This window comes from Rousettus aegyptiacus, unplaced genomic scaffold, assembly GCF_014176215.1.
Source record: "Rousettus aegyptiacus isolate mRouAeg1 unplaced genomic scaffold, mRouAeg1.p scaffold_m13_p_14, whole genome shotgun sequence".
Classification (NCBI taxonomy): domain Eukaryota; kingdom Metazoa; phylum Chordata; class Mammalia; order Chiroptera; family Pteropodidae; genus Rousettus; species Rousettus aegyptiacus.
In genome coordinates this window covers 48,380,873-48,406,037 of record NW_023416289.1, presented here as the reverse complement: position 1 = coordinate 48,406,037, position 25,165 = coordinate 48,380,873, and the positions used below count along the sequence as shown (strand labels likewise).

At 51.5% G+C, this 25,165-nt stretch overlaps 1 protein-coding gene and 1 long non-coding RNA gene across 5 annotated transcripts in view; one reads left to right on the top strand and one right to left on the bottom strand.

Annotated features, from left to right (window-relative positions):
* Positions 1 to 1,103: 1,103 nt before the first annotated feature.
* Positions 1,104 to 2,511, bottom strand: LOC118611387. The gene is made up of 2 exons (XR_004954305.1): positions 1,923 to 2,511; positions 1,104 to 1,618 (listed from the first exon to the last, which is right to left on the bottom strand). It is a non-coding gene; the product is annotated as an uncharacterized LOC118611387 (long non-coding RNA).
* A 148-nt stretch (positions 2,512 to 2,659) lies between these two features.
* Positions 2,660 to 25,165, top strand: part of TMEM266 (transmembrane protein 266) — a 50,027-nt gene continuing 27,521 nt past the window's right edge. The window contains exons 1-6 of one of the 4 annotated variants that reach the window (XM_036231832.1): positions 2,743 to 2,760; positions 3,157 to 3,219; positions 12,289 to 12,418; positions 14,141 to 14,329; positions 21,813 to 21,967; positions 24,638 to 24,711. In XM_036231832.1, the coding sequence (XP_036087725.1) occupies positions 12,405 to 12,418; positions 14,141 to 14,329; positions 21,813 to 21,967; positions 24,638 to 24,711 (432 nt within the window). In that variant the 5' untranslated portion in view covers positions 2,743 to 2,760; positions 3,157 to 3,219; positions 12,289 to 12,404. Of the gene's footprint in view, positions 2,761 to 3,056; positions 3,393 to 6,360; positions 12,419 to 14,140; positions 14,330 to 21,812; positions 21,968 to 24,637; positions 24,712 to 25,165 lie in introns of those variants that run through there. The other 3 variants (XM_016125811.2, XM_016125810.2, XM_016125808.2) reach the window with 3 other exon arrangements.

The following is a 25,165-nucleotide window of genomic DNA, read 5'->3' as shown; positions in this document are numbered from 1 at the left end:
TTCCACTTTAAAACTGCATTTTCCCAAAGAGTTTTACCTAACATAGCACTAAGAAACAGATCGAGGTGATGTCTCGGAACACCTTAATTATATAATAGTGGCACATATGAATATAAATTTCACGTCAAGCCAGTGATCAGAATGCACATTTAGTGCCTCAGAAGTTTATGAACAATGCAGTCACACAAGAATGAAAGGTTTAATATAACTTAGCAACTACAAAACAAAATTTATCCTCAGTCATGAATTCTTTATTTTTCTGGTTGATTTTTAGTCCGATAAGTGAAAAAGCAAATTTTATTTACATAAAAATAATAGAATCAAAATTTAGAGCCAGAGAGTAATTTACAGAACTTCTGGATGGCGTAAGTTTAGTGCCCGCTACATTAGACATTCAGGTGCCTTAGTCAAAGGTACAGAGTGAATTAGGGGTGAGATCCTGGAATCCAGACCGCCTTCCCCACTGTGTAGTGATTCCTCAGACTCATTGAGACTCAGCTTTGCGAGGCAGCAAGCCATCAGGGTGGAGCTCACGGTCTCTGAATGATGGCACAGCTTTGAATCTCGGTTCCTTCACTACTGGCAGTGTGATGTTTAATTACTTAATCCCTCTGTACCTCAATTTTCTCATCTGTATAATGAGATATAATGACCTTCCAAAGGGATTGTTACGAAAAAATACATATGAAGCACATAGAATGGGGACTAGCACGTGGTAAGCACTTGGTAAATGTCAGCAGTTAGGGTTCCGTCAAACACATGGACATGTACTGGCTAGGTCAAAAAATGGCCTAATTATACTAGAATTGGAATACTAGATTAAATTTTTCAAATATATATATAGATATATACATACATACACATAATCATACTCCATTTGGCACATGAATTACGGAGCTAAAGCAACGATTTCCTCACGAAGTACATGCAAAATTTTAAACATTAAAAACATAATAAAGCTCACAATTTGCCATTTTGTGATCATTTGAGCCCAGTGGTATACTCAGAATGACACACTCAGAGGGATCCTTTTTTAACACCTCCTCCTCTATGTGATAAAATTTTCAGTAATGATCATGAAATGAAACAATTATAGCCAGGAAAGAAACAGTGAAATTCTTTTATTCACCTCTAATAATATACCAATATAAAATAAATACAATTAACTTGGGGGGAAAAAAAACAAACCTACATATTGGTCTGTTAAAGTATGTAATAACCCTATACCTACTAGTCTCTTGATACGTTCTTTAGAAGCAAACAATTTAAAAATAAATTTCAAATTTAAAGGTATTTGAACTCAATTATTCAGAAGAATAATTTCATATATGAAGTAAAAATTATACTCGGAACTAGAGATACCTCAAGAGTTTGCACATTTCATTGTTTTACCCACAAATGAAAACTAAGTGGTCACAGAATGACAACAGTGATGTATTCAAATTGTGTTTCTTCATCCTTAAAATCGCTCTGCTTCCCCTTTATTATTTAGGGCTAATGCTTCTCTGGGGGTTAGGCCTCAGGGCATCTGAAGACAAGCAGGACGAGCTGGACGTTTAGAGGAAGTAGAACTGCCGGCATCTTGTCTGCATCTCTGATTCAGGTTTTCAGCAAACCTCTAAGGAATTGATCAAAGAGGGAGGGACATTTTAGTTTTAGGAAACAGGACAGCAACGGAGGCAACATGGCTGACGAATTATACATTTGGGGGGATTTTCAATTTCATATTACCACGTAGAATGGTTGCATCTATACACACTCAAAAGACACATACACACACACACACACACACACACACACACACACACACCACTTAAAAAGACAGGTAAAAGATGTTAATCATGTAGTTCCCAGTCCTCTCTCTAGAGGGTCTTATTAGACAGCTATTACAGAAAAAAGTTCCCTTTTAGGTAGCATCGCACCTGAATCAAAGCATATGAGACCGCACAGACCCAGGTAAACCCAAGTGGTGTTCCAGATTCTCTGCACGTTTCAAAATGCTTGTCCTGCTCTTTAACCAGCATTGTAAGTGGGTGCTTTGCCATGGTTGTCGCCAACTACTAGGTGGGGGGAAAGCGTGGACAACCATTCAGGGAAGCCAAGGCTTTTTAAAAATCCTTTTTCAAGCGTAATTGAAATGATGCCACCCCAGTCAGAAACCGCACCCGCCCCGATCCCACGCTCTCCACCGCGGCCATTCGCGTTGGGGAAGAGCCCCTGGAGGGGAGGGAGGCCCAGGGGGCGGCGTGCGCCGACTTCCCGACAAGACTCGACTCTCACGCCCCTTGTGCGTCCAAGAAAAGTGCGAGCGCGCCTGGGCCGTGGGGTCTCAACTTCAAGGTCTCTAGCCTTGCGCCAGAAAAGATGGGGCGGGAGGAGGCGGCGGCACGGACGGCGAAGATGTTCCTGGGGGCCCAGTGGCCCTGAGCAAGCGGCCAGAGAGGCCGCCCGGGAACCGCGTGCGGACGAAGAGGGTGTCCAGCCAGGATGTGCACCGCGGCGGCGCGAGCGCGCGCGGAGGCGCCGAGGCTCGTGTTCCCACGGCGCGCAGGGCGCAGGTGCGCGCGGCCTCGGGCGGCGCATTGGCAGTGAGGGCGCGGACGCACGTGCGCGCGGGCCCCGCCCCCACCCGAGCACGCGGGGCGCGCGGGGCCCAGGGCGCAGGCGCGGGCGGGTTGTTAGTGTGGGGCAGCGCGCGCCAGCGCGCGCCGGGTGCTGAGGAGACCGCGCGGACCGAGCGGAGCGCGGCGCCGCCGGCAGGTACGTGTTCCTGTCGCTGGGCGCGCCGTCTCCTCACGCGCGGCGGGCCGCTGCGGGGACCTCGTGTCGCCACAGCCGGGCCGGGGGCTTTGGGCGTCGCGCGGCGGGTTCGTCGCGGCCGGGCGGGGGGCGCGCGCTTGGGACGCTCTGCGCCCGTCGGCGGGCGGCGCCGCCACCTGTTGGCACAGACCCCAGCTCGGGCCCCCGTCGCGCCCCGCGTTCCAGTCTTGGTGCTGGCGCCGGGGGCGCGACAGGCCAGCGCCGCTGCCTAGTCTGGCTGCGCTTTGGGGGTCACGGCAGCAGCCGCCTGGGATTTTGGTGCAGCGCCGCTGGCACGCTGGAGCCAGGGTGCGTCTCTGCACCGCGACCCCAGAGACCGACCCTCTCCTCACTCAGGTGTGCGCGTCACCTGCCTCCCCGGCGCTCCGCCTTGCTCAGAGCAGCGGTCCGAAGTCGCAGGTGTGTGGAACTTTGTTTTTTCTCCCCGAAATACAATGGTGAGAAGAGTAGTAAAGCTGGAAGTAGGTATCGTGCCGTGTAGGAATACGGTAGCAGAACCGTCATTGCGTCTACCTTGTCAGAGTGCCACATGACGTCTTGAGAAGGACACTGCTTAGATCTCATGTGTGCAGGTACTGAGCTAAAAGCTACATCGTTTGTGCATGATATCGTTTAATGCTCACTACCGACCGTTATCTCCACGTTGAAGACAAAGCTAAGACTTAGAAAGGTTAGGTGACTTGCCCAAGGTCACAGTCAGGAACAGGGTAAGGATGCAGACTCAAGTGCAGCTGATCTCTGGGGTGTTGGGGGCCTTGGGAGAAGCGTTTAACCGTGGTCTTGCCACTCCATCTACATGTTCATTAAGATCAAGGTTCTGCATGAGCACACAGGCTTGGTTGGATTCTATTTTCCACCTGGTGTAGAGTCCACACCAACCTTTGCAACTTTCTGCGGAGAGAAACTGTTGGTTTACAGGTGGGTCCGTGTGGAATTTTTGGAGGTGGTACTGAGCCTGTAAAAAATTGGGCCCAAGATATGCTTCCATTTAACTCTTCCAAACAAGCAGTTAGGTTTGAAAAGAAGTTTCTCTTCCGATTTAAGTCTATACAGCGTACACACATCAGATAGAACAAATCACTCGTTTTTCATCACATTCTCCTCCAGTCTTCTTGCTGTGTCCTGCCAGTCATAGGATCAGTGTTACCAGTCACGGGAATCCATACCACCCATGGACCCTAAATTCAGTCTTGCTATGATTAGCAGTTATTTATTTGAAAGTTTTGGAATTTGTGCTTTCAACTCTGGGTGTTTATTTAATTTTTTTTTTTTGTAGGCTCATTATTATAATGCAGGTATTGGATTTTGCTACACATTTCTAGCAGTTCTCATAGATTTACAAATAGCTGGAATTGCATCAATGAAAATTCGCCCAGTGGGACTATAGGGTTGTATATTCAGGCCACATATTTGAGATGATAGAAAAGTATAGGCAAATATAAGGGATTATTTGAAAATTATGTTCCATGGAACGTAGACCTTTTAATTATAAATTGGTGAATAACACTAGGTAGGAAATAAAAGACTCTTGTAGGCTCTGTAAGCTCTGTTTTCTTCTTTGGGTTTTAGAACAGCATAATGTTACTTTTTATTATATTCTATTGACAGTAAAGCAATTTGCCGTAGCCCTTTGCTCATGGAAAACACCTGGTTTGGGAAGGGCCCATTCCATTGCTTATGGAAATGCTGAAGGTTTCCAGTCTGATCAGTAAACTCAAGAGCCCTGGTGTTAATGGGGCAGGAATCAGGAAGCAAAGGGAGGTGTTGCTTGATTTCTCAGGGGAAAATGGGTTTCTTATGGGAGCATCACTACCTTCCTCAGTCAGAAACCTCATAATTATGCATCCAAGCAGTGGACTAGTCTGCTCTCTTCCATCCAGGTGCATTTTATTCAGTAGCGAGCTGAGCACCCTTTTTGGTGCAGTGGTCAGTTTGAGGAGTGTAAGATGTTTCTGGTCTACATTTTCCATCCTGAAACATGTTTAAGCTGGGAAGAGCCAGAGGGAAGCTGTGGATGTTTAAGCATTATTTTATTCCCCTCACCAAGCGTCTTTTTTAGGGGGTGGGGGAAGGTAGGGGAGCAACTAAAACTTTTCCCAGCTGTGTAACTAGTGTTGTGGTGAGTTCAAATCTAAGACCCACGGAGCCAATTGAGATTAATTATGAGCCTTTATTAGCCGGCCGGCGACTGACTCTCTACCACACAGGGTTAAAGGAGATCAGCCCCGGGTCTGTCTTTGAGGCAGTTTTATAAAGCTGTGGACTACATCTTAGAACAAAGAGAGAGTAAGGAAATTACAGAAAGCAGAAGTTAACCGCTAATGTCCTCTACAAAGATAAATGTATCTGGGGAATTGCTAGATCAAACATAGCCTGGTAGACAGTCTTGTTATCTGTATCTTGGAATGTTGTTCCTTTTCCTGGGACTTTGGTGCCTTGAGGAATCACCTCCTTGTTACTGATTTACTGGGAAGTCTTCACTCTTACAATTTCAAAAGAGGCAGCTCACAAAGCCCAAAACTACATTAAACAAGTAAGCAGTTTACGGAAAGCAGAAGTCGACCATTAATGCAATACAAATATATCACTTCATAGTACACTCTGGTTTATAAGTGAGCAGATTACAGAAGCAGACACTGGCCATCTTCATATCCTATACAATACATTTCCTAAACCCACACCCAAGCAAGTAGGACAACTTCTGGTATCTAAAGATATTTCTTCCCTGTAGCTGACTTAGCTAGTTGGCTCACTTTGAAGATTTTCCACCCTTAACACTAGCATGCATTGCAGTGCCTGATTGTCATGCACATTTTAATACATTGTTGAGTAAGACACTGGGAATTGCCATATTGTCTTCCCTTGACCTTGTAAACTTAGTTGTGACATGTATTTTTTCTCCTAGTATTTGTTAATTTAGTTTTCTTTAAAATGCGATTTTTTGGGGCGTCAACAGTCTTGAATCACAAAAGAAGTTCACAGCTTAAGTGAAACACTTGATGTTTATCTGGTCTCTTTTTCTCTCCTTGGTAGCAGCCACAGCAAGGGCTTTAAGTTTATTTAGAAAGTGGTTCACAGCCCACAAGTTAACCCATCCCCTTGCCAAACTGAAACAGTTGGAGTCCACAGATGCTGACCAGGCACACCTGCCATAGGCCTTTCACCTGGTCGAATCTCACTGAGAACCCTACAGATCCCTTTGCCTCTATTTGCACTCCGTTTTCCCATGAGGAAGTTCGGAGGGTTCCTAAAGTTAGACCACCCAGGTGGGCCTGGCTGCAGGGTGGAAGGGAAGCTGCTCACATCACTTCTGCATCAGTACGAGCCAAAATTGAGATCGCTGTTTGCAGATGTAATATGTTTTTAGTGTGAGATGTTCAGATACCATGTAAATGTAGGTCAGTGGTTAGACTCTTTGGTAACTTCTCAGCATATCGCAATTAATCATTTGGTGTGGATCCCTCCCCATTTTTGAATGTGGATACTAAAATGTTACTGTTTGCTGATAATATTATACACAGTTGCATACTGTTGCAATATTATACACAGTTGCATACTGTTGCAGTTTCTTGTCTTGTACTTGGTAATGCCCCTTGGCAGGTTTGGAGACCTCTGAATGGCATACTTCTAGAAACCTTTCATTGGGCCCCGATGTGAGAGCCAGGGGAGGAGGAAGGGCGGCAGTAATGTGTGTTGGGGACGCGGTGTGAGCTGTGTGCTGGCATGGGCATTTCAGTCTGCAGTTCCTTTATCTTTTGCAGTCACTCTTTGTGGTCAGCTGGTTACATGGCAGAGAGAAGTAGAGGCGAGGTTCGAGCCCAGGTCATTGTGGCTCAGACTGCAGGCTTTCACTATGCTGGCAGAATGATGAGTGCTTGGCCCCAGAGCTCCCTGGCCTCCTTGCTGGTCACAGCCTCAGGGTCTCAGTGCCAGTGGGTCCCCTTCCTGCAGTGCTCTTCTGCAGACACCTGCGTGGTCTGCTCCCTCACCTCCTCTCAGCTCTGCTCAAAGTCTGACCACTTCTTTGGAATGACATGCCTCCCCACGGGCATCCCTGTCCCTCCTCCCCGCTTTGCTTCTATTCGTAGCCTCTCCTAGCTCACGAATAAATTACTTATGTTTATCGTCCATCTCCCCCGGGAATGAACTCTCCAGGGCACAGAGAATTTGTCTATTTTATTCAGTCTCGTAACCCTGATGCTATGGAAAAGAACTGTGGTGTCCTTGAATCTTTCCAGCCACTGTGCACCGCCCCCCCCACCTTTTTGTTGCTGGTAATCCTTACAGTTCCCTGTAGGGACTAGTGGCATCTCTAAAATGCAAAGGCTCTCTATGTGTGTGTTTGGGGGAACAGCAAGGAAGCGGGGAAGAATCGGGAGATACCTTGTGTTACTTGGAGCTGGTGTTGGGGTGAGAGGAACCTCCCAGGTAGAATTGGCCCTGGTAGAGATGGGAAGAAAGTTGCCTGAAGGGCTGGGGTGTGTAACAGGGCAGCAGAGGGTTCCTGTGGAGATGGCCTGGGATGGAGAGGAGACCGGTGGGTTCCCTCCTTTGGAGGGCAGAATGTTTTGGAGACTTACAGAGATGCCACCAGCTTTCTCAGTGGCCTAGATCCCTAGAAAAGAAAAGCAACCCATGGGCACTCGCGCAGGCAGGTTGCTCACTGCACCCACAGCATCAGCCTGTTGAATTTTTAGAGATTACCTGGTGGTGTCTCCCCTGCTCAAGCCTGGGTGTGAGACTTCATTGCCACAGCATGAGTGTCTGAGTTTTGCAGGAAGCACATACCAGCAGCATCACAGCCTGAGGTTCCTCAGCCCAGGCAGTCCCGGACTCTGTGGTTGGCAGTAGTTCCTGGGCTGCAGCAAATGATGGGCCTTTGGGGGACTCATACATCACTTTAGAACTTAGTGGGGATGCTGGAAGGGGTTAATTGTCGTGAGATGAAGTCTCCCCAGAATTGCTTTTCAGCCACTGGGAGGCCTTCTTCTTCCCTTCCTTTCTCCTCCATGGCTTTACTTGCTGCCCTAGGCATTCTCAATTATCCACCGGCAGAGAATTCTTCAAAAAATGCAGCCTCCCTAGAACTGTTTCTGATTCCCTGACGGAAACTACTCAGTAGCTAAGCCGGGGGCTGATTACTCGTGTTCCCACAGCTCATTAAAACAGAAATTTAACCAGTACCTCTGCCCTTTGCAGCCTGGGTCTTTGGAAGTCCAGGCCGCAGTCGGAAGCTGCTCTCTGGGTTTCAGCCTCAAGTCATAACATAAGCTTTCGGCTGCACCCTCTCGCTAAAAACTAGTCCGAAGCGAAGGAATTCACCCTTGATTCCCTCACTCCCCCTCCCTCTCCCCAGTTCCAGAACTGCTCTTCTGTCCAACCAGTGCAGCAGATAAAGCCAAGCAAACCTCCGTTTTGATGCCCTTTAAAACAGTTACATCTCTGTAGTCTATCGGTATTTGATGCAGTGTTTTTAAACGATTTCTGTGACACCTCCTAATTTTAACCTTGACTACTAAATGTGTTAGTTTTGTCTTTCAAAACAAAAGAACAGAAAGAAACATTCTAATCTCTCAAATAAAGAAAATGTTTCATTGCTTTGGGGCTCGGAGCTTTCTCCTCTGTCCTTGTCCTTTCACTGTCAATTTCTACCCAGGGCTCTGTTTGCTGTCACTGCCTCCTTGTTGTCCTGCAAGGAACCCCTGCCCCCCCCCACCTCTGCTGAAACAGGTTCTTAAAGGTCACCTTGGTCACCTGAACCCAAATCCATTGGCTGTTTCTAGGATGTAGTTCCCAATGACTCAGCAACATCTGACCCCTCCTTGAAATGCCCCCTGTCCCAGCTCCTTCCTAAGCTGTCAGGCCTCTCTTTCTCCTCTGTTTGCACCCTTCCTGTTCTTTCCCGAGGTGGCCTGCAGCCATAGGTGGGAGTGTGCGCTCTGCCCAGGGTTCAAATCCTGACTGTAAGTGTCTGCTAACTAACCTGTAACTCCGAGTGACCTAACACCCCTGTGCCTCAATTTCCTCATCAGTAAAACAGAAAGAGTAGCTATGCCATAGGGCTGTCAGGAACAGAGTTAAATGTGTCTACTCAAGAGTAAGCACTCAGCAAATGTCACCTTTTGTCGTTGTCACTTTCTATTTAGATACCTTCACAGGCTCCCTTGTGTCTGCAGGATCAAACCCTAACTTTAGCTCCTAATTAGCTTACTTACTGCTGAGACCCTGCCTGCAAGTGCCACTCCCAAACCTCTCCTGCAGTGTCTACTCTTGGACCACCTCCACCCTTTAGGGCCCCACCCGCCCCTCCTTCTTGGGGGGTGGGAGGGGGGTGGAAGGGAGCGCTGAGGCACAGGGGTCCCTGAGCCCGGACTGGGCATGTAGTGAGACACCATTACGTGGGCACCACTCCTGTCTCACTCACGCAGGTTACAGATTCCTTAAGGACACCAGGTCTGACTTACACTTTTTAAAAATCTCCTCAGCATTTAGAACTATACTTTACACATGGGAATCTAACTCATATCAAACGTTAGCGTTTTCTTGGCTCTTCCACAATCTTTTTTTCTTCTAAACTGAAACTTGTATTGATCAGTCTACAGCCATGTGAGTTTTATATGGGAAAACTGAGACAGGGAAAGTTAACCAGCTCAGAACCTTTTTGGAATGAGTAGGGATATATAGAAATCATTTAAAGAATGGAGCACAGGGAGTAATTAAATATATTTAAAAAGGAGTTCAAAATCCTACCAGCCTATGAAGCTGTTAGGATTTTCTAGTGTTTGGAGCTATTTTTCTGTCCTCATGACATTAAAATGAGCTGTGAAGGTGTAAGTGGGGAATCTAAACGCTTCAGACCTTGTCACAGGCCTGTCCTGAGCAACTAGGTTCCAGTCTTGCTGTATCTCCCCTTACTGCCTGGTAGAGAGGACACTGAAGTTGAACGAAGATCAAAGGGGAGGGGCTGCCTAATTTAAAAGTGACTTAGTGTCTATAAGTCAGTTACAGATTGTGTTATAAATAGAAAGATGTAAACAAATAAAGTGGTTGCAGAAATTCAGACCATCTTGTCTCTAGAGGTCTCCAGTCTGAATACCATAGTACATTCTGGGGCTGTCATGATCACCCTTGGAGCTTTTTTGCTGGAATTGTATTTAAGTGCCCAAAATACTTTTACAGTGTTTTTGATAATAAGTGTATTAAACCAAATATACCAAAAATGTTTCTGGAGAAATCTTAGTTGTTTACCATTGGAGGAAATTATATGTGACCTGAGGTCAGCTGGCTGTCCCCACCAACATGATTCTGACCACAGAGCTGCTCTGAGGCATCAGGTACTTCGAGGGTAAAGTAGGAATGACAGGTGCTCTGTGCTTTGGTAAAGGGCCACAGTTGTTCAGTATTCTTTGTGGCTGTTAGAAAATTTAGCTGTAGATTTGTTACTTAAAACCCGCCTCTAATTGACAGTCACCATCATATTCTTGCTAAATGCTGTTGCATTTCAGTAGACCGCAAATAGCAGTTACATACGTCACTCTATGAAAAACATCAAGGCTCCAACCTTGGGAGAGAGCTGCTTTGGTCAGAGATCACCTTTGGCTTGTTAGTTCCCTCTGAAAAGGAAAAGGATACACAGGAGGCCCCAAGGTGCTCGCTGACCAAGAGTCTAGAATAAGCCTGGTGCGGCTTCCGGAGTCATGGAAGCAAGATAGAGTTGCACATTCTGCATGCAGCTGTGAGCATCTTCAACATTCCAGACTCCTGCTGACAGGTGGGAGGAGCTCCAAAGATCATGTCCTGCACTGTGGACTGAAGTGTGTCTCCCCCGTGCCAGTATGAGGTGACAGGTCTGTAGGAGGTAATTATGGTTAGACGAGGTGGTAAGAATGGGCCCTGATCTGATAGGTCTGTGGCCTCAGAGGGGGAAGAGAGTTCTGTTTTTCTCTCTCCACCCCGTGAGCACACAGAGAAAAGGCATCTGTCTGCCCGCCAGGAAGAGAGCTCTCCCCAGAAGCTGAACGCACTAGCACCCTGATCTGGGACTTCCAGCCTCCAGACTGAGCAGCTTCTGTTGCAGAAGCCACCAGTTGTGGTATTTTGGTATGGTAGCCCAAGCTTTGAGCTGAATGTGAGACTGTAGACTTGACTTAGACTCTATGAGTTTTTTAAAAAGCATCTTAAAGTTAGTTTTAATTGCTGAAATGAGATGGTTCTTGACAGTGTGAGTAACCAGAAAGTTATAGAGTCAATTTGAAGACAAAGGTTAGAGAGAAATAATGCTATTTCTAGTTGTAACCGCGTTCAGACTGCTAGTTGTCACTCCTTTTCCAAAAATAACATTTCATGTTTTGACAAGTAGCATCACACTAAGGTGTTAGGAATCTTGGAGTCCAGCCTCGACTGGTCCACAAACGAGGAGTGTAGTTCTGGACAAGTCACTTCATTCTTCTGGATCCTGGTCCCCTTTCCTAGTGAACGATGGGACTTGGCTTTATGGTTTAGGGGCCCCAGAGTAGTTTTTCTACTCTGAATCATGCAGTGTGTTAAACCAGTAGGAGGAAGTAATTCACATGGTGCGCTTGCTTTACAAATTATACTTCAGTTATATTTGCCAGAAGAGTCAAGTTCAGATGAATGACATTTGGCAGGAGGAAACCTCAGTACATCTGAAACCCTTAATTATGCACTGTAGGCAGCTCAGTAGCTTGGTCTGTGTCAAAAGGCGCAGCGTTCTCAAGTGACACGTGTAGATATTCAGAGTTTTTGCAGTGGCTTGTTCATCCGTAGCATGATGGGCTTGTGTCAGACAGGTGGCATTTTCATTTTCTACTGAGTCTGCATTTGAAACTCTGAATACTCCTGCGTGTAGACTACAGGCTTCCTGTCCAGTTCCTGTGGCTATGAGTTCATTGAAATTGATGACACTCAGTGGGAAGTCTGGGGCCCACAGCTAGTGACACATATGGTTTATTTCCAGATTTTATGTATAAATACTGTCACCATACTTGGTTTAAGTTTTGTTTTTCATTTCTCTTTAATATTCCAGTTGGGCTACCATTCTCAGCTGGGATGTTACAGTTATTATTGCTGTGTAACAAATTATCCCCAAGCACACTGGCTTTAAGGCCATCATTCTGTTTGGCTGGAGTGGCCAGCCTGAGCGTGAGGCGCAGGGCAGGGAACGGGCTTCTCCGTGGCCAGGACAGAGTCCCCTCGTCTTTGCTTCCTAGCGCAGCCCTGACACAGAAAAGTCATTTTGTCACTCTGAGCCCATTTCTTCATTTCTCAGAAAGAAATTCTGCCTGTTGTTATATCCCAGAGAATAATGGTTAGGAATCTGTTCAACATTACTGTGAAGAAAAGTGGTCCATGGAAGAAAGTACTAAGGACTTCCGTTTTCAGACGAGCTTGGGAGGATGTTGGGTTGGCATCCGAGTGATAAATTACTACTCAGTTATTTGTCCTCAGGGTGCCACATGCATACGTTCTGTAGGACTCCACGTGGAGATGCTGCCGGTCAGCTTCAGGACCGCTGAGTCACACTAGACACCAGGAAGCCCGTAGCACTGGCCACATCTTTCGACATGAGCAGCGCACGGTAAGTAGCACAGGGGCCGAGCTGCGGCTCGGAGCATGGGCCGTGGGTGCGACCGTGGCCTCTTCCCCAGTCCTGGGCAGATGCAGGTGCTCCAGCTGGTCTGTCTGTGAGCCCAACATTAAAATGACTCATTAGATTTGCTTTTCTTCTGAGTGGCCTCACTAGTGTCATTTCATTTTGTAGTTTGAAAAAGCAGAGGAATTCTGCTTTCCAAAATTGGCCGTCAGTGTTTTGAAGGACAAGGGTCTTCCGGTTCAGGCAGCCAGCACAGGTTTCCTTTAGTACGCGGCCTTTCAGAAGCAGGCCTTGGGAACTGCCAGGATGCATGTCCAGGGAGTTAATGCCACGGGAACGGCGAGCAGAGCTAGAAGCCAGGACCAAGCAGTGGTCATTCGTTTTGTGGTTGCAGCTCACGGGCACAAATCCAAGATGAGAACAGCACTCCTTCTATTCCACCACGCTGCCCTGGCCTGCCCACCCAGAGGGCTGGCTTCTGTCACCGGGAGCACGGACCGGCTGTCTCTTGCCACAGCAATGCCGTGTGACAGCCGCCCACAGACACTCAGCGAATACACAGGCAGCGCTTATCCTCCACGTCTGGGTAGCCATCTGGACCGCCATACCAGTCCTGGCCAGATCACACCTGGGTGTGGGCTCAACTGGCTGTCCGTGGAACAAGGAGACTGGACTCCCTCCCTGGACTAGGCTACTCACTTTCCAGTCGTGACAGTGCAGGGCTGCAGCACTGCAGAGAGTCACAGGTGCATCTCCATGCCTCTGTCTGTGTCACATTTGCTAACATCTCATTGGCCAGAACAAGTCACACGAGTGAACACAGAATTGAAAATTGGGGTATATACTTTTCCTTTCGATGGGCAGATCACAGAATCACATGGTGCAGGATGTATAATGTCCCTACATCTACTTATGGCAAAAGCGACCCCCTGTGGTCATTGTGGCAGCCAAAAGTGCCACCACAAGTTGCTAAATACCCTGGGGGGCTGGGAGGCGGTGCTGCGCTGGGCGAGGTGGCCCGTCATGCCAGTGGAGGGGACAGTTGTGGGTTATTCGTGGTGCCTCTGTGAGCCTGTCAGTAACACAGGGGTAGACCCACAGCTCAGACACCTGATCAAGTGACCCCATTTCCCACTCGACCTTCCAGAGGGCACTGCCGTAGGGCCAGTTCCAGTGGGAAGGGAGCGGCCCCCAGGAACAGCAGCCCCTTCTGTCCTCACTGCCCTGAGGCCCACACAGTCTCTCCAGGTGGGTGCCCCACCCACCAGCAGTACATCCAGTTGTGAACAAAAACCTCGTCTCCATTGGCCGCAGAAGGTGGAAGCATCCCCAAGGACCTTTACAGGAGACAGTTTGAAAGAAGAATTACTCCAACGTGAAGTCCAGTGACTGCGAAGCCTGAATCTAAGCCTGGTTTTGCTGATTTGCTGAGTTTCCATGTGGGTCTTCACATTCCTGTGATGAAGGACCCTCTCCCACAGCTCATAGATTCAAATCTGAGCAGTTCCTCTTCCCATTTCCCACTTTTCCTGACTGGTGAGGAGATGTGATGTGTGGCTCCCTTGGGTGGCCAGCAGGGAAGAACAGCAGCCTCACACCTCCCACCAGCACGGCACAGCATCTGGTGGGTTGTCCCCGCTCTGTGGGGAATGGAGAAGGTGCTGTGCTCACAAGGGATGACTGCTCTGTTGCACCCTCTCCACTCAGGCCCACCACTGAAGGGCGTTCTTCCGACGTCGAGATCCTCTCCCAGCACGTGGACGAGGAGACCAGGATCATCGACCCCGGGCCGCTGGTGCCCTTTGCCTACCGAGACTTGCCCCTGGCTGCGGCTGACCTCTCCACTGCGGGCTCACAGCTCCTGTCAAACCTGGACGAAGACTACCAAGGAGAAGGGTAGGTGCTGGACAGGGGCCTTGTGTGACTTTCTGGGGGACCCTGTGTGAAGGTGCTGAGGCTTGAGATGCTGGGTAAGAAGAGACCAGACAGTCACACTGGGCCACCCAGTCCCATTTCTCCTCAGACGTTTCCTCAGAAAATGGTTCTGGGCACAGAAATTACTTATCACCGCTAGACAGCCTCTTCAGAGGCATCTGTGTAGGACTCCGAGAATCGTGACATTTGTTTAAGAGCTGCTGTGCTCTGTAATGGCCTGTCCAACCCCTCTCTGCACCCAGGCAATCAGGAGACCACTGGGGGCAGGGACCTGCCCAAGGTCACAGAGCCCAGAAGGGGTGGACTCGGATGACATTGCCTATGGTCGGCTGACTCTCCAGAGAGGAGGCTGGAGGAGGACGTTGGAGGCGGTGACGGCTGCATATGTGAGGGGACTCAGTAGTGTGGGCTCCTTCCCATGAGCATGGTACCGCGTGCTGTCCCTGCTTCAGAGGTGTGGCCTCCACCTCCTGCTTAGTGGATCGATCACGTTGGCCGCTTTGGTTCCCAGAGCACTTCTCATTAGCCTGGTCTGTCTGGCAAACATCCTTTCTGCTGGCAGATAGGAGGGTGCTAGAGCTAGGTGGGCCAGGCAGATGCATTGGCGATGCCCTCCTTTTACACGGGGTTGGGGTGGCTAGGTGGGAGGTGTTGGGGGCTGGCCAGACATTCCCAAGCCCCACCCTGTTCTCTAAGATACAGAGATAGATGTAAGCGCCAGCCAGGTTTGGAGCTCCTCTTTTCTCTCGGCGCTGGTAAACATCTTGGAACACGCCAGCTGCTTTGACTATAAAAGTGATGGGTTGCCAGCTTACTTTAGAAGCCGGGGAGAAGGCTTGGCTAGAGTTAAATTTTCAGAGCTTGGACCCTCCCCCCTTCCATACTTGTTTCCCAGAAGGGCTCCCCCTTTCCAGAGGGAACTCACCTAACAATTGTGAAATGATATATTTTACAAAATGTCACTCCATTGGCTTTCCGAAACTATACTTTTCTCCCAATGTTGCGTGTAGAGTCAGCAGGACATTGGGATAAAAGGACAGGCAAGCAGGTGGGTGACAGCCGAGGTGTCCATCAGCTTGAAGGCTGGCCTCGGGCTCTGAGGCCCCCAAGCCAGGGCCAGCCTCATGCAAGTGCGGCCCGTGCCGTTGTAAAGGCTCTGTGCTTGGCCGAATGCTCTGCCGCCACCGCCTTGAAGTTGAGTAGTTTTGGTCAAGGAACTGTGTGTTTCCACTGGGCTCTAGAAACTATGGAGCCAGCCAGTCCTTCGCTGAACACTGGTCACTGTGTTGCTGCATTCTGTGGTCAGAAGCAGTAGTGCAGCTAGGGATGCCCCAGCCGTGGACTCCTTTCTCACTGGTCTGAGCCAGTATTCAGCCCTCTTCGGGTTGCCAGTCAGAAGGTGGGAAGGCCTTGAGGGGTACTGCTCGGGGCCGTGTCCACACGTGTACCTGGTGGGTGTAGAGTGCTGCGGGTGTCAGCCCTCGCCTGAGCAGGAGAGGGTGGACAGGGGCCCTTATCACTGTGTCGGCTTCGCAGGTAGGTCTCTGAGCTTCCTTCGGTGGGGAGAGTGCAGATGAAGGGCCCAAGGCAGAGGCTCCTGATTCTGTCCCTGGACAGCTGCTCCTGTTGGGTGACAACAGCAGGGTGCAGGGCTGTGTCGTGCAGCTGGATTGCTCCGCAGGGCTCGCTGACAGCCAGGGGCTTCCTGGGGAGAGGTGGAACAGGCCTGGAACATAGGGCAGGTGGCGAGTGAACAAGTGAGCGAGTAGGTGAGGCCACATTGGGATAAGGACTAGGAAGGAAGAGACACCAGTTCTGTTTGGGGAGAGTTAGGGGCTGGCTCCCAGACCTGTTTGGGGTCAAGGAAAAGCCACAGGTAGGGATTAGGCTTCTTGAGTCCCAGAACTCAAGGCTGTAGTGGTGGCCACCTTACCTTTGAGCTAATTCCACACTGCTCCACAAAGTCATCCTAAAAGAAAGCAGATTTGCTTCAGGTCATGCCAACTGCACTGAGTACAATTTCAGCATCTTTTTAGGAGAAGGAAAAGCCTCTCGGAGTTCAGGGCTAAAAGGCAGGTTTGTCTTTGCTGTGACCTTACATGTGCCAAGTCTGGAAGATCGTGGCTTGTAAAGTCTTCACATAATTTCCCCCCAAGGAGAAAAACTTAAAAATAAGCTTTAGTAATACATGTTTTTGATGCTAGTGAGGTTTGTGTATAATAAAAAACTGCCCCTTCCTCTGGTGGACCAGCTGTGCCTGGACCCCAGGCCAACCCTGTGACCCACACTCTGAAATTCAGTGGGCTCATTCTTCCAGGAGGGTTCTTCATGCCTCAATCAGGGAGTAAAGGTTTAATTCAGATCACAGAATTTTCCTGTTGAGGACCGGCTAGCCTCTTTCCCATAGTTCATGACCGTAAAGATTTTTCATTGATTAAGAAGGCAATAAATTTACAGACATATTCTCAGCAAAGTAAACCTCCAATTCCCACGTCCTCACAGGTATGGGTCTCCAGCCTAGGGTGGCCACTAGGCAGCAGCAGAGCGCCTCTGACCACCCACCCAGGTGGCAAGTGCTGCCTAGATGAGGGTGGACAATTTGAACTTCAGGCCAGGTCCCCCAAGGAAGGTGATCTGAGTTTATGGAGTTTGGAGGTCCCCATTCATGTGTGGAGGCACCTTGGATTTGCCAGATCACAGCTCAGAAACAGAGAGAGCTAGACTGAGGTATGGGGTGTGCTTAACAACTAGCCCACTGCCTCCTGCCCGGTTAGGAAGCTGACCTTGTCCTGTAGGCCCCGCTCACCAGGCATGGCCAGAGGGGACCCTCAGCCTGGTGGCTGCTTCCCGGCACTGTGGACTCCAGCAGCACCTGCTCCTTCCCTCAGCAAGGTTCGAACCCATGGTAGCCCTTCAGAGATGCGTGGCCGATGCCCTGCCCCACCCCCGGTAGGGCAGCCTGTCCAGGGAGTGTCGGCCATTGTACCCCCTGAAGGGAGGCTTGTGGCTCACCAAGTGGGGTGACAGCTCCTACCAGAGCCGAGCTCTGGCCCCATGTTCTGCTGTCTTTCCCAGAGTTGGCAATTCTGAGGATGCTGGAAATCTGCCACTCTGGGACAAGCACATGGAACAAGCACATGACAGACCCCCGTGGCCCCAGGGGCACACGGCCACCCTCCCTCCCTTCCCCTACGGCTGACTCTTAGCTCCAACTGCAGAACTGGAGCTGCTGGTGCAGAATCGTCCATTTCTTCAGTTCCCCTAGAGGCCTGGGCAAGTGCCCTGTCGCCTCCAGCCAGAGTCCCCATTAGGCGAAGTGTGCTGAGGTACCCGTGTTGTCGGGTCCACATGTGCTGTGGCTGGCCTCTTGGAACTGGGAACAGGAACAAAGGGGGAGCTTGACAGTGCTCTTGCCGTTCAGGTCCTCCCCATGGGAGTGAGAGGGAACCCTGCCACCCTTTTCAGATGTCCAGAAAGAGGGTGCTGCAGCGGGTGCCTGGTGGAGATTTGTCTCTCTGGAGAAGTCCTACCCATGTGAGCTCATTTCCCTCTCCTGCTTTTTCTCCTTTTATTTGTTTTGTTTTTCAAGAGTGGGCTAGGACCAGGTGCTCAGCAGATGGTCAGAATTCACTTAAAAGGCTTCAGGCTCCAGGAGAGTGTGGGCCTACCACTATCAGGTGCTCAGCACCTAGGACAGCGCCTGGCACATTCTGGGTGTGTGCTGACTGTGCGGACAGTGTGAACCTGGAAACTTCTTGTGTTTGGATAGCCCTTTCCCGATGCCCACGCGCCAGGCCCCTCGGGGGATGCGTGTGGCCACACGTTGAGCGCCGTGGATGTCTTAGAGCAACAGCCCACACAGCAAACAGTGCTCCCGTGTGCAGGATTCGGAAATAGGCTCACAGATGCACTGAGTTCTGTCAGTGGCGGGCTGTGGGTGGGGGAAACCGCGTGCCAGCCAAACCCAACAGATGGAAAAGTTCGGCTTTTCCTCACTGTCAACAAAAAGGTTGAAGGAACTGTCTTTCAAAACAATTAGATGAGTTCCCATTTGTAAAGTGCCAAGAACAGCTCCTGGCTCATAGTAAGAGCTTTATAAGCATTTATTAAATCAGTAAAAATAAAGCCCACGGAGTCAGTGCTGGAAGTCGGGTTTGAGTCAGCTTCACGGCTTTCCATGACAATATTTTAATCATTTGGAATAAATATAGTAAGAAAAGTAAAGTGGGGCCACGGGGCGTGCTGCTGATGGTCGAAACTGCCACCAAGCCTGTGATGTCCAGGCCACATTAGTGTCTCAGAAGCGGAACCTCTTGGGGTTGGGAGGAGTTTCAGTCCCCCCAGTCCTGGGGTTTAAACCTGGGGTCCAGGTGTCATCGAGGTTCAGGGAGCCCGTACAGCCCCGACCGTGTGCACACTGCTGCAGCTTGGTGAGGCTGGGTCTTCATCCCTGGTGGGAGGGGTGTGCGGCCTGACTCAGGGCCTTGGGTCCGGCAGAGGCACCACGGTTGGCACCAGGCAGGAGGGCCCGGCCAGATGGCTCCTCATTCGCTCTGAGCTGTCCCTTCGCTGCTTCCTTTGGGGCCTTGACAGGTGGAAATCTCAGGAATAGACTTGCAGGGCCATCTGGCTCTGCTGCCTGCAGGGTGATCGGCTTTGCTATGGCCTACTGCCTCCTGTGGGGACGCTGGGTCCCACACTGAGCCAGCCCAGTCGTGCAAGGCATCGCCGGGCGTGGGAGGTAGGGCCCCGCAGGAGCGTGCGCACTCGCTGCCATCCCGGCACCGTGGGGTCTGCTCCCCGTCAGAAGTAGGGACCCTGCCTGATGGAGCCGTGACCCAGAACCACCTCCTTCTGGGCCACTCCCTGGCCTTAGCTCACATGAAGCATTCTCGGGAAATTTGCCAAAATCCCTTTTAATATTCCGGCAGTTGTCCTCCCAAGCTTTTATTTTAGGTAAGAATATGAAGCGGAAGCAGTCAAGGCCCAGCCTCTCCTCCTGCGCCAGGATTTCTCTGCGGCCTGAGGAGAGACTGGTAGAGCCTCATGGAGATGCCATCTGCTTGCTGACATTTGGGCATTTTGCAGCCCAAGTGGCCTCCTGGAGCTGCCCCTCCCGCTGTATGGGGTGTGAAATCGGGAGCCGCCTGCCCTCTGGTGGTGGTTCCAGGGAGAGCACTGCCTCTGGGCTCGGTGCTCACCAGCTGCTGGGGCCCCGGAAGGGAAGTTGCTTTTCTAAGTCAGGTGTCAGTGCTAGTTTCCCTTTTGGCCCATTAAGCCCCTTCAGTCATTTTTTAACAATCAGGGATATTTTGAAACTGGACACATTCTGCTTTTCTGCTAAAACAGCCTCCTAGGAATGTTGGAGTCATTTGAATTCCACAAGACATTTTACTGGCAGCTCAGGGTTCAAGATAGCCCCATCAGCCGGGAAGGCTGCCGCTTCCCCCAGCTCCGTCCTGGGTCCTCGGGTCCACGGCCCACTTGAGTGCAAGCGTCTTCACAGGCTGCCCTTCTTAGGAATAACCGGGGAGGAACTTGGCTCAAATTTCTGGTGACAGGGAAATGGTGTCAGTTCTAGGGGCCACAGACAATCGGACTGGGTCTTAGAGAGGAGGTGGAGTTGCATTTGGGTCTCTCTTGTGACCTGGAAGTCGGTCACAAGGACTTAAGGGGAAACAGGAAGGCAGTGCTGAGACGTGGCCAGGACTGGGTGTGAACTCTGACGAGAGGTGCGAAAGATTAAAATAGGTCCCTGTGGAGGGGGCAAGAATGTCACCTTGTGGGAAAGGAGGAGGGGGGAGTAGGTGAGACACACAAATGGGTCAGGAGAGGAGGTCAGCTGAAGAGTGACAGCCAAAGAAATCTTAAAATTCCAAGGGTCTTTCACCCACAACAGCAGCACAGCTGATGGCACCAGTGGGCAGCAGCCTCCAGGCTTCTCTGAGCCTCTATCCAGGCGCGCACGGCTATTCCTCTGAGCTCGAGGTGAAGGCTTTACGCCTTGTCCTCCTTTCTGCCCGCATGGACAGACACACCAGGCCCCATTCACTAGTGGCTCTCGTGGCTGCGCATTCACCGACACTGCCTCTCGCCCCGTATTCCTGGGTTCTTATGCGTTCCTGGCCAAGCCGCAGCCACCCTTACCAGGCCTCCTCCAGACCCTTCTGCTTGGAGCTTAGGGTTTGCTAGATTTGGCAAAGAAGAATCCAGGACCCCCAGTTACACGTGAGTTTCAGGTAAACACTGAATCATTTTTCAGTGTAAGTATACCCTACACAAGGTTTGGGACATACTTATCCTAGAACATTGGTCATTCTTTATCTGAGGTTTAACTGGATATGCCATATTGTATCTGGCAGCCCTGCGGGGCTCCATGTGGTGTCAGTTTGAGGGTGCCCTATGACTTCTCGTGTGCAGTGGGTTGGCCCACATGAGCCTGGGAGAGACTAGAGAGGTGGTTGTGCAATGGACTTCGAAAGTCACCTGCAGTGAGTGACGAAGGCATTCTTCCATGGCCTTCACACCCTGGACCCCACTCTGCTTTGCCCTCCCCCCGTCTCCTGCATGTCCCTCGGCGAAGACCCTCTCTTCTGACCTGGCTGGCCTCCTTGTCCCCACCCTGCCTCTCGGGCCACGTGGGGCTCATGTCAGTCCCCTTCCTCGCCACCCAGGATGCCTTCTTGCTCTTCCTCCACCACCTGTGGAGCCCTTCCTGGGACCAACTTCTAGAGGCTGGGGACCAAACCCCAGTCTCTTTGCGTTTCCTCAGAACCGAGGACAGAGCCTTTCATTCCCAGGGATTTTAGAAAACATCCAGAAAAACTTGGAATAGGCCCATTTTCTGCCAGGTTTCTTGAGGAGCCATGAGCCTTGCCCCAACTTCCAGCGGCCGGGGGCCCCTTCAAGCTCCCCTGAATGGCGTGGGGGGAGGAATCTCCTCTCTGAAACGTTCACGCTGCTCCTTGGGGAGAAGGGAGCACCTCATAGCAGAGCGCCCCTCCCCACCCAGCAGCACCCTTGAGATCTCAGAGGGTGGGCACCGGGTTCAGCAGACTGCTCCTTCGGGACAGGAGGGACTGGTGATGGCCAGGTGTTTGGGCCATCACTGAGCGTATGCGGAGGTCAGCTGAGGGCTCCGGGAAGCGGAGCCCATGTGCCGCTCTGATAGCACAGGAACCTGATGCTCAGCACCGTTCTGTGCTTGTGGCCATGCAGACGGGTCCCCGCCTGCTGTGACCCTCCACCTTGCCCGTGAGCTGGTTCCACATCCTCTTAGAGACGAGGACACCAGAGTGCAGGGAGGGGCCGAGCACAGCGCGGCCCCCTGGCTGAGGCTATGAGCGTAGACGGGGTGAGTGGCGAGGGGGTGTGGCGTGGGGGTCGAGGGCAGGGACCTGGAGGGACGGCCCACTCACACTGCCTCTATGCTCTGTGCCCGCAGGTCCGCCTGGCTGAAGCCGTGCTGTGGGAAGAGAGCGGCCGCGTGGCAGGTATTTTTGCTCAGTGCCAGTGTCAACAGTCTTCTGGTGGCCTGTGTGGTGCTGGTGGTGACTCTGCTGACGCTGGAGCTGCTGATAGATGTGAAGCTTCTCCAGTGTGAGTAGCAGGGCAGATGCACACGAGATGCGTGTGGTTTCAGTGTGCAGCGCACGGCCACCAGGGGCCCCACCCCCCTGCCCAGCACTGTGAGGGTCAGCACCAGGGAGGGCCCCTGGCAGCTTCTGTCACCCCCATCATCACTTTGTCCCTCTATAGCCAGCGTAGCCACTTCTGTGCCCCTCCCCACATTCCACTGTCCAGAACCAAGGAGATACAAGTGTTGGGGATCCCTGTATGCTCTTTATACAAATCGTTTCGATTTGGAATTTTCCAGCTCGGAATTTTCTGTAGCTTCAAGAGAGTTCCCACGTGTGGAGGTATATCACCTTGTCGTAGCTGACGATGGTTGCCACAGTGACAACTTGATTCCTTGTGTTTTCGTCCAGCATAAGTGGGTGGTGACACTCACATGTAACGTGACAGTGCAGAAAGCCCTTTTTTGCACGTTTGAGCCTAGCAGCAGCCCTGTGAGATGGGCAAGGCTGGAGTCATTCATTTTTTAGACAAGGGAATTAGGGTTTTGGTAAGTTGGAACCTTCCCAGGGTGAGAAGTCCTGAGGCTGGGACTAGAGGCCACCAGTCCACTCACCTATGGGGCCAGTTGTGCTCCCACCGTAGGTCCTTGTGCTGTACGTCCTGGGTCAGGGTTCATGATGGCCAATGGCTTGTCTGGACTTCATGGCAGCTTGGCCTACCTGCTGCCCCCACCCTTGCGGACCCCTGTTTGGTGCCCTGGGGTGGGAGGGCCAACTTTTGGCTCCAAGGGAGTGATGATTCGTTTTGTAGAGCTCCTGGTTCCCACATTTCAGAAGCTGGACCTTTCCGTTCCTGCTGTTGGCCACACCCAGGACCATAGGTCTAGCCACTCCAAATCCATCAATCTTGGACTTGGTTTCTCAAATGTCCCCAGTCCCTTTAACTACAGCTTCCCAAGTCCTACCAGCGTCCGAACTCTAAAAATGATGGGAGTACAGGGTGGCTTTTGTCTGGTCAGCCTCGCTGGGTTGTGTGCAACTGGTGGTCCCTTGGTTCCAGTGAAAGCATCTTTGGGCATAAAGTCCCCAGCCCTGGGTTATGCTCAGGCTGTCTTCAGTTAAACCGTGCTGCATGCTGCCTCTCCCACGTGACTGTGCGGCTGCTTTTTCTGAGTCTGACCGTGACGAGGCCGTCCTTCCCTTGGGTACACCCGGGTGCTCAGTGCTCCAGCTGTGACAGGCATTGAGTAGGACCGAAAACCTGTCTGACACAGGAATTTTGCTTAAAATTAAGTATCCAGGAGATTGATTTTGTTGGGAGATCTAATAGCAACTCATAAAAGGAATCTTAAATTCCATAAAACGCACAATCAGATTTATGGCTCTTTTAAAGCAAACCGTAAAAAAAGGCACAGGAATTCATTTGAGAAATAATAGGGAGAGAGTTTATACTTTCAGAATCACCTGGGAGTCACGTGGGACTAGGCCTCTCAGTCCCCACTAGTATTCATGTGACTGGGACAGGAGGGGTCGTGGCAGTTCCTGGCTCATCTTCAAGGGTCATGTTGGCCCCATGCCAGGGGCCAGAAGTCCCCACTGGGAGTGTGGCACCGCCCCTTCTCCCCGAGCACGCTCTGGGGCCTGCTTTCCGCTCCCCAGGGCTGCGGGCCAGATGGCCCTCACCCGGCCCCCAGCATTTTCTTTGGCGCCCCGGGGGCTACGAGCTGCATGCTGGCCAGGCCAGGCCTGCACGTTCTTAGTGGCAGCCCTGCAGCCGTGCGGGCCCCTCCACCCCAGGCCCCTCTGCGGTGTTTGTTCGAGGCCTGCCCTGTGGGAGCATTCCCTGGTGCCCACTCTCCCTCAGAGCCCACCCGGCCCTTGTCTTTGCCCTGTGCCCTGCTTTGAGCCCACCACCTGACAAGCTGCGCCCGCCCTGGGCGGGGTGCTGGCTGTGGCTCCTGTGTGTAAACAGGCCTCCCAGACCAGTGCCTCCACCCCAAGGGATGCTCGGTGGCAGGCGGGTGGCAGCTGTCCGTGGCTGACCACTCTCCCCACAGATACTCTGGTGTCTGGAAGGCCAGCAGAACAACCGAGAAGCACAGCAGACCCCAGCTGCTGACTGTGCCACTTTCGAGAGGCCACTGTTCCCCTGTCTCCAACCGTCACCTCTTCCTTCCAGTCCTCTCTCTGCCTACTTTCTGAAACACCCTGGCTGACACTGCCCCCTCTCCTCTTACTATTCAGAATGAAAGGTCCCAGTAAGCTTGCCATGGTCCCACCAGCATGCAAGGAACTGGGGGACGAACCGTGGTGGAGGGGGACTTCTGGAAGCTCATCTCGACCTTACGTGCTGCCCATCTGGGCACAGAAGCCACGGTGCCTCCCTTAGCCCCCTCTGCAGTCTTGCTAGGATGCAGAGCCCATCAAGGCCGAGGGGCAGAGCTAGGACTCAGAGTGGTGGCCTAAGGGGCGGGGGGACAGGGAAAGACGATGTCCCCAGTGCCCTGCCCCTGCACCACCATCACAGGCACCACTTCGAGCTGCCCTGCATATTCTCTGGCCTGAGTTGTCCAGATCTAAACGTCCACGCGAGCCCCTGCGTCCCAGAGGCCACCCCCAGGCTGGGGAGCCCCTCGACTGATGCACTTGAGTCCTTGCTCCTGAAAGCAGCCCCTGTTACTGTGTGTTTCAGTTTCCAGTGCGTTCCAGTTTGCTGGTGTAATCCACTGGATCAGTCTGGCCATCCTCTCCATGTTCTTCTCAGAGGTGAGTACAGACTGGGTCCTGGGGTCCTCTCTTGAGGGCAATCCTGTCCGGAGAGACCACGTATTATCGTCTAGACATTTGTGGGTGTCAGGCCCTCTGTGCACCCTCGAGGCTGCAGCGAGGGAAACACAAAACAGGGAGCTGAGTTTATGCTTGAGATGCAATGGAGAGGAGCTGTGACCCACCAGGGAGGCTGAGCCCCAGCAGGTGACCCCTGAGCTGAATCCCAGAGAATGAGCAGGTGTCGTCCAGGTGAGGGGTGGGCGATGACGCCGTGCAGGTGAGACTGAGTGTCAAGGGAAAGCAAGTTGTCCGTGTGGTCAGTGAGGAGCAGGCGGGGTAGCCGGGCTGGAGCCGGGGGCCTGGAGGTGGGGAGAGCAGTGAGGACATGGCTGTGGTGCTGGGTGCATGGTGGCCTCTCTCCAGGCGGAAGGGGTCATCGCAGGGCTGGGTA